This window comes from Bison bison, unplaced genomic scaffold (genome assembly GCF_000754665.1).
Source record: "Bison bison bison isolate TAMUID 2011002044 unplaced genomic scaffold, Bison_UMD1.0 scf7180017864043, whole genome shotgun sequence".
Classification (NCBI taxonomy): Eukaryota; Metazoa; Chordata; class Mammalia; order Artiodactyla; family Bovidae; genus Bison; species Bison bison.
Window position 1 is genome coordinate 2,513,627 of NW_011494615.1, and position 8,836 is coordinate 2,522,462.

The 8,836-nt window shown below is 50.2% G+C and overlaps 1 protein-coding gene and 1 long non-coding RNA gene across 2 annotated transcripts in view; one reads left to right on the forward strand and one right to left on the reverse strand.

The window, feature by feature from the left end:
• Positions 1-1,497: 1,497 nt before the first annotated feature.
• LOC104985351 overlaps positions 1,498-8,836 on the reverse strand; it is a 10,145-nt gene continuing 2,806 nt past the window's right edge. Inside the window, exons 2-3 of the long non-coding RNA XR_824880.1 lie at positions 2,948-4,478; positions 1,498-2,148 (exon numbers count right to left, since the gene is read on the reverse strand). This is a non-coding gene — a long non-coding RNA (uncharacterized LOC104985351). The remainder of the gene's footprint in view (positions 2,149-2,947; positions 4,479-8,836) is intronic.
• Positions 8,619-8,836, forward strand: part of LOC104985350 (alpha-N-acetylgalactosaminide alpha-2,6-sialyltransferase 6-like) — an 815-nt gene continuing 597 nt past the window's right edge. Inside the window, exon 1 of the mRNA XM_010835489.1 lies at positions 8,619-8,818. Coding sequence (XP_010833791.1) covers positions 8,619-8,818 — 200 coding nt within the window. The remainder of the gene's footprint in view (positions 8,819-8,836) is intronic.

Consider the following 8,836-nt stretch of genomic DNA (forward strand, 5'->3'; position numbering starts at 1 on the left):
TGCAAGGAGATCCAACCAGTCCATTCTGAAGGAGATCAGCCCTGGGATTTCTTTAAAAGGAATGATGCTGAAGCTGAAACTCCAGTACTTTGGCCACCTCATGCAAAGAGTTGACTCATTGGAAAAGACTCTGATGCTGGGAGGGATTGGGGGCAGGAGGAGAAGGGGACGACAGAGGATGAGATGGCTGGATGGCATCACTGACTCGATGGACGTGAGTCTCAGTGAACTCCGGGAGTTGGTGATGGATAGGGAGGCCTGGCGTACTGCGATTCATGGGGTCGCAAGGAGTCAGACATGACTGAGTGACTGAACTGAACTGAACTGAGGTCATACTTAAGTAGGGTGGGCCTTTAATCCAATATGACTGATGTCCTTAGAAGTGAACAGACACAGGGAGGATTCCAGAGGGTGACAGAGGCAAAGATTGGAGTGATGTGTCTACAAGCCAAGGGACACCAAGACTTGCCACCAACCTAAGACATGGAATGGATTCTCCCCAAAAGGTTTCAGAGAGAACGTGGCCCCGCCTACATCTTGATTTTGGACTTTGGCCCCCAGAACCGTGAGGAAATGCATTTCTATCGTTTGAGTCACTGAGTTTTTGGTAACTTGTCATGCAATCCTGGGAAATTAATACAAAAATCACTTAAGAAATTTAGAGTGCCTAGTCTTGAAGCACTGCCATCATCACCTTGAGTCAAATGAATAAAAAGGACAAAACTACTTTTAAACTGTGAGACTTGAGGGAGGAAGGGACATTTTGGTTGACGCTGAATTTCCATCACGTGCATAAATGTCTCTCGAGCATACGTACTCACACATACCCTCCCTCCCCTTCTTTCTGCACAGATAATTCAGAGTGCCCACAACCCACTCAGTGGGGCTGTCCTGGCCTTTCTGGATGCAGTTAGGGTGGCGATTTTATCAGCAGCCATTTCATGCACTGGTGTGACATACTAGGGTTCAGGTGGGGTGACTCTTCCTAGGTATTTTCAACCTCACCTGGATTTAGAAGAATCATCCTTTGTCTGTGTTGGCATTAAGTCCTTAACCACATTTATCTTCCATAAATAAATAACAGTTATGGAATAAATAAGTGTCACGATTCTTATTATAAATCTATTTCTCAATCTTAGCTGTTTATAAAATTGTCTTGTTGTTCACTTGCAAAGATGGGTCCAAAAAAAAAAAAAAAATGGGTCCAACTCTTTGGGACTCTATGGACTGTAGCCCACCAAGCTCCTCTGTCCATGGGATTTCCCAGGCAAGAATATTGGAGTGAAAAAAAAAAAAGAATATTGGAGTGGGCTGCCATTTCCTCCTCCAGGGGATTTTTCTGACCCAGGGACCGAATCTGTGTCTTCTGTGGTTCCTGCATTGGCAAGTGGATTCTTTACCACTGAGCCATCAGGGAAGCCCTTATAGAATTATAGGGGAATTTTAAAAACATCAGCATCAGGATCCCACTCCAATGAAATCTGAATCTGAGTTTTTTGCAAATTCCCCCATGTGATTCTCATGTGTAGCTAAAGTGGAGAACCACTGTTCTGGATCTTTGCTATTGTAAATGTAGTCCATGCACCAAAGCACTGACACCACTTGGGAGCTAGTTAGAAATGCACACTCCTGCCCTACTCCAGATCTGACTCTGCATTCTGACAAGGACCCAGGGGATCTGTGTGCACACTATATTCGAAAGCCTTGAGCAAGACTGACCCTTCCTTATACCACCTTGGATGAGAAGAATTCCTTTGGCATCCAACACTGAGCCATCAGCAAGCACAGGAGGTCCAGCTTTCCTCAGAGATGATGTTCAAGCTATTTAATAACAATGCTGGCCATTGAGAGCTGGGATTGCAGGAATGCTGAACTCTGGCTGAATGCAATTCCAGTATTACTATTAATATTCTGGTTCTTAGAATTTCCTGTCTTGGCTACTGTGATTGCATCTCAACCTCCAGGGCCTCTCTGGCCGGGGAGAGGTGGGGAAGGCTGCAGCAGTCACGACTGGGGTGGCTTCTTATCTCCCAACTGTTCTGTTGCTTTTGGAAACTGTCATCATGCAGGGGGAGAGTTCTCACTGGCTGGTGGCGGGGGTGGGGGATGTCTATTAACCACATCTCTCTTCCAGGTTCTGAACAAATTCTATAAATACAGACAGAATTGTTAAATAATGCCATTTTAGCACATTTGGGCAAAGCTAGAATGGAGGACAAGGGTTTATTGAATGGATGAACCCAGGAGGACAGTAGCTGAAAATGATATTTTTCTCTCCAACTGCTGTCTCTGCCAACTGTACTGCTGAATACTGACTCACCCATCCTTACACAGATGACTGCTCAGACCCCACATCTTTCTGAGTCAGACTTGGGTGTTAATACTTTTTTTAAAAGGTATTTTTAAAAGTCCAGTCCAATAAAATATCAAAGCATTGATCTCTTATCCACCTGACGTTCCCTGGGCCTCCTGCCAAGGAAACTGGCCTGGGGGAGGTGGGAGAGGGTGGCTTCTCCTCCTTGTCCTTCCCTTCTTCTCCCTCCCTTCTCACTCTGCTGCCCTTCCTCTGCCAGGGCTGGGCTGGGCTGGGCAGGCAGGGTGGGGAGCAGAAAAGGCATATCATGGCTGCTCTGGGAACAGCCTGTCACTGAGGTCCTCTGTGTGGCAGTGCCTGAGGCTGCCTCTTTCCCGTGGAGCATCTTTGTGGGTTTTTGAAGGAACTTCCGTCACTGATCTGGGTGATACATTTTAAGCCCGGCTGCTACCCCCGCATTTCCCATGGACTTCCCTGCTGGTTGTCTTCTCGTGTAGGATGCCCAGGACACTGAAACTCTGGCTCCCATGGTTGGGGTTCATCTCTGGCCCTGAGAAGCCCAGGCCCCACTTCTGGGAAGGGCAGGTCTTTCCCAGGTGGCCCACCTCTTGCTCTACTGCAGATGCACCTCACCTCAAGGATTACACAAGGTGGCTACCACGAGGTACGAGAAGACTACCAGTCCTGGCATCTCCAGATTCCGAAGACACAGCCTAGTTCTCCAAGTGATTCTCTTGAACGTTTCCTTCACTGGCTTCAGAGGTCACAGAAGCAGAAGAGGGTGGGCCCCGGAGAGAGGAGGGATATATTCAGGCTCCCTGAACTCTAAACACATCCTCTAAACACATTCTCTCTGTCCACTGCAGGGGCCATGGACACCCAGGCCTGCGTGCCTTCAGCAGACCTCTGAGGTTCCTGCAGGACCAGCTCTTCCTCCCTCTGACTCTGCCTCAGGGCCGCAAGTGCTGAGATTTAACAACCCAGGGGAATTGCTCAATCATTGAAAGGCTCAGCGACAAGATCCCTGGCTCCCAGCTGTGGACGGAACAATCGTGAGGTTAGTTCTGCACAGTCTCTCAGAGCAGGGCAGGGACTAGGGCAAGGTAAGAGAGGCTCCGGGGTGCAAGGTTTAAGGCGGCATCTACCAGGGTTGTGCGAGAGTGGGTCCCTCCTTAATCCGGCACCCCAAGTGCCTCACCCTAGTCCTGGCCCCATCTCAGAGGGTCCCCAGCGGGCCTGGGCCCTGGGTGCTCACAGCAGACGCTACTCAGTAACATCTGGGTCAGGCTCCTCTCTTCAGACCTGAGGTAGGAGATGCACAGGCCCCCGGCTGAGCAACTGCAGCTGGTCTCCTGCTGATGCTTTGAGATGGGAGGCCAGCGGGTGCACTGGGCCCAGACGGGGTGCATTCTTGTGGGGTTTCCTGGCTCAACACACACCCAGAGAAGGCCCTCAGTCGAGGGGAAGGACAAAAGGAGGGAGAAGAGGTCAGCTGGAATCCATCTTGGCTGAGAGATGCATGCCCATACAAGGACCAGATATGAAGATGACTGGTCAGAAAACAAAAGCAAAAAACTACCTGATTTAAGCAACCTAAGCCAGCCCCGTTGCACATAACTCTCTCTGAGTTCAGCTGCGTGTTCTTTTACACATATTCTGCTTCTTTTTATAAACACCTTTATCTTTTCACAATCTTGGTCTCTGCTGCATTCTTCCTTCAAAGAAGACAAGAACAAAGGTCCTTCCTTCTAATTTTTCACCACCGGAATCAGAACCACCTCCCAATAAACTACTTGTACCCTGGTCTCAGGCTTGCTTCTTGGGAATCCAAGACCCTTTCCTGTCTCTCCGTATCAACTGTCAGCCTCATCTCCGTCTGCCACTGAGGTGGTGTGGACGAAGTTCCCAGGACTGGGTGTTTTAGCCACTCCTGCCGGTAGGCTTCGGTCTCCCTGACCACAAACCTCCTCCTCCCTGGCAGTAGCCCCTCTTTTCCTCTGGTTCTGAGCCTGTCAGGCTGCCGGCAGCACCAACAAACCCAAGAGATGGGACAGTCCTGGCGACACTGGAGACCTGCTTCCAGCTGGGAACAGCATGACGTCATAAGTGGTCTTCTTCAGGCTTTTTAGGGCTTTCCTCGTAGCTCTGCTGGTGAAGACTCTGCCTGCAACACAGGAGACCTGGGTTCAACCCAGGGTTGGGAAGATCCCCTGGAGAAGAGAAAGGCTACCCACTCCAGTATTCTGGCCTGGAGAATTCCACGGACTGTATAGTCCAGGGGGTCGCAAAGAGTCGGACACAACCAAGCGACTTTCGCTTCAGGTTTTTAAATAATTAATGAATGGATTTTGGTTGCTCTGGGTCTTCATTGTCGTACGGGCTTTTCTCTACTTGGGGCAATCGGGGGCTACTCTCCAGCTGCAGTGTGCGGCTTTTGCATTGCAGTGGCCTCTCCTGTTTCACGGCCCGGGAACTAGGGGGCGCGGATTTCAGTGGCTGTGGCTCAGTAGTCGTGGCTCCCAGACTCTAGAGCGCAGGATCAGTAACTGCAGCACAAAGGCTTAGCTGCTCTGTGGCAAGTGGGATCTTCCTGGACCAGGGATCCATCCTGTGTCTCCTGGCAGGCGGATTCTTTACCACTGAGCCACCAGGGAAGCCCTTCCTTAACTTGAAGAAAGAAAAGCCCACAAACCCCCCTCCCCCGAAATTAATCTTAACAATTGGAAACACTCCAAATGACCACTAGTAGAAGGTTAAATTACAGTATATCTGTACAGTGGAATATACACAGGCATTCAAAATGATGTGAAAGGCACTCAGTCGTGTATGACTCTTTGTGACTCCAAGGACTGTAGCCCACCAGGCTCTCTGTCCACGGGATTCTCCAGGCAAGAATACTGGAGTGGGTTGCCATTTCCTTCTCCAGGGGATCTTGACCCAGGGATCTAACCCGGATCTCCTGCATTACTTTATGCAGATTCTTTATGTCCGAGCCACCAAGGAAGCCCTTCAAAATGATATTGTACCTCTATTCTTACTGATGCTGATGAATTTTCATAACATATTAAATGATACAAAGATTTTTTTTAAAAAAAGGAAGAAGCCCACAACGGAGAGGAGGGTAGAGACCGGGAGGAGAGTTTTCACTCAGATTTCAGGGCTCTCTGCCTTTCCTCCTTCCTGGCATTTCTGCCCCCACTTTCCAGTTGCTCTGGCAGCCTCAAGTTCTGACCTGCCCAGAATACGACATGGCAGCATGACAGAAGTAGGCACATCCCCCCATGTCCTCACATTGACTCACGAAACAGGGCCATGGTCTGGAGGCTAGGGGAGCAGAGGAGAAAGTGTGGGAACAACTTACACTTGAGGAAGGAGGTGGGCTTGGGGCCTAGAAGGTGACACCTTGTTAGGGAAATTAAATAGTCTTGTTTAGGCTTCACAGACGAAGCAGAGCAGGCCTCTGACCTTGCTTCTAACCTGCCTGGACACTGCCCTGACTGTGAGTGACTGCTTGCTGTGACTGGAAGCCTTGCAAACACCATAGATAGAGGATGTATCTTGAGACTGTTGAGCCCCTGGAGGTGCCCTGGCCAACCAAGTCCCTGGGCTTAACAACATTCCAAGTTTTATAAGACAAAGCAAACAGCATTAACAGGAAACCAGAGCTGCTATTTGCTCACAGATTAATGATATCAGTTTGCGTCCTGGGATTAAAAACGGGAACCCTGAGGTGCAGTCTTTGAAGTCTCACCCACAGAGCGGATGCGATGCCTGGGTCCTTTTTCCCAACTGGGACTCCAGACATGCTGTGTCACGGGGACTTCCCAGTGCTGTTTGAGTCTGGATGCTGGTCAAAACCCAATTTGGTGATGTATCCTCTCAGATCAGTTCAGTTCAGTCTCTCAATCGTGTCTGACTCTGTGACCCCACGGACTGCAGCACACCAGGCCTCCCTGTCCATCACCAACTCCCAGAGCTTGCTCAAACTCATGCCCATCAAGTCAGTGATGCCATCCAACCGTCTCATCCTCTGTCATCCCCTTCTCCTCCTGCCTTCAATCTTTTCCAGCATCAGGGTCTTTTCCAATGAATTGGCTCTTCATATCCGGTGGCCAAAGTACTGGAGTTTCAGCTTCAGCATCAGTCCTTCCAGTGTCTATTCAGGACTGGTTTCCTTTAGGATTGACTAGTTTGATCTCCTTGCATATGTATCCTCTGTTGTTTCTATTTATCTTTTCTTTTAATGTTAATATATTGAAAGTAAGCTAGATAATCTTCTAACAAACATTTGTATTATTTATTTGTATAGAACGAGTGGCTTATTTTGTTAACAAATCCTTTGAACCTGAGATGAAGTGAAAACCTTCAGCAAAACACACGTGCAATTATGATTTTGTAGAACAGGAGGAATCCAGGGAAGGGACCATTTTAGAGTTCAGGTGTGATGTTAGTGCTATGCCAAGAAAACCAATTTCACCTTAGTGTCTGCTTTCTTGGGTCACCTCCGGCCTCAACTGTTGCAAGTTGGGTCCCCCAGAAGAATCTCTGAGTGGGAGATGAGGGTGATTATGCTGATTAAGGGGTGCCCTTGAGGTCAACATCTGTGGGAGGGAGAGGAGGGAGGCAAGAATTGAGGAGATGGAGAGGTGAAGCTGTGAAGCCTCAGCTCACTCCCCGCCAACTCCCCCAGGAGCTCTGTCACTGGAATGACCCTTCTGGGATGCCTCAACTTGGGTTGAGAAAGTCAGGTCTTTATAACCTGGTATAGACCAGTCACTGGATGCGGGCTGGACCTTATAAACCATTCCTGAGCCTGCCGACAGCAGGGGACCACCTGCCCACAGCACTCCCAGAAGCTGGGGGAATAAGTCCTTCAGTCTGAAGGGAGACTGGGACGCATTCCAGCTGAGTCCTTTGGACCTGGGTCCACAGCAGAGGGGACAGCTCAGGGACCACCTTCGCCTCTCACAACAGGCCTAACAATAATTACACCTTGGGCCACACTTAATTGATGGGTGGACAAGCTGCTTCCTCCAACTTCAAGGAGCCTGCATTCTAAGAAAATCAGCTCTGGTGCTGGCACACAGGTAGGAGTCTTTGTCAAACAGAGAAAGTCACTATTACTGTGCCCTTTTGAAGTACTGGTTCCACTTCTGGCTGAGCTGGCTTGTGGGCCTGGTTTTCTCAGGATGAGAAATTTAAGGAGGCGTCAGGGGAGACAGAGGAGGAGGATGGCTGAGGCCCAGAGGGGTGAAGGGCAGGAAGGTAGATGGGGGCAAAGAGACCAGGAAGGCACCAGTAAAAACAAGACCAGCATCAGAAACAGGACCAAGGTCTGGGGAGTAGGAAGGAGGCTGATTCAGGGACCTTCCTGCCATCTATCTCACACTTGCCTAACCGAACCTCAGCACTCCTAAGCCCACCTGTCTGTTCCACATAGTAGCTCCTGGTTGAAGTATGTATTATCTCCTGCATGGAGCTTCTCATGTGGCTCAGTGGTAAGAATCTGCCTGCCAGTGCAGGAGACACAGGTTTGAACCCTGGGTTGGAAAGATCCCCTGGAGGAGGAAGTGGCACCTCACTCCAGTATTTCTTGTCAGGAGGATCTCATGGACAGTGGAGCCTGGTGGGCTGCAGTCCACGAGGCTGCGAAGAGTCGGACACGACTGAGCACCCATATGAGCACCTGGTTAGTTGCACTTAGCTCCTGACGACAAGACTCAAGCAGGCTTTCCTCATTACCAGGCTATTCTACTCAATGTCCCCCATACACTCAGCCTCCCAGCCTCCAAAACAACCATTTCACCCCACACTCTGTCCTCATTATCAGTCAATTGCCTTGCTTCTTGGCTTCCCCTGTGGCTCAGTGGTAAAGAATTTGCCTACAATGCAGGAGACACAGGAGATGCCAGTTGGGATCTGATCCCTGGGTTGGGAAGATCCCCTGGAGGAGGGCATGGCAACCCACTCCAGTATTCTTGCCTAGAGAATCCCATGCACAGAGGAACCTGGTAGGCTACAGTCCATGAAGTCTCAAAGAGTTGGACATGACTGTGCAACTGAACGTGCCCTGTACACCCTTATTTCACTGAAAAACCAGAATCAATCAAAACAGCTGTTTCGGCAGTGGGGCCTGGGCAGCCAGAGCAGCGCAGACCTCAACTCTGGGCTCCAGGCACCATGTGAGGGGGCTTGGGGGCTGAGGGGAGCTGGCGCCCCCCAGGGGAGGTGTGACCCCACACCCCTACCCCCTGGGCCATCTGAAGGATGCCAGCCTCTGCCCCACAGCAGTCGCCAGAGAGAGATGAGTAACAACAAACAGCAGCGGTCAGCAGCGCTCCTGATCCTCTTTGCTCTCATCACCACCCTCATCCTCTGTAGCCCCAACAGTACGAGTGAGGCCTCTCATTACAGCTCCCTGCGGGGCCAGATCCGCCAGCTGGTCAACCTCAAGAAGTGGGGCATCACTGACGGCTACATCCCCATTCTCACCCACAAGACACTGCCCTCCTCGTGCCACCA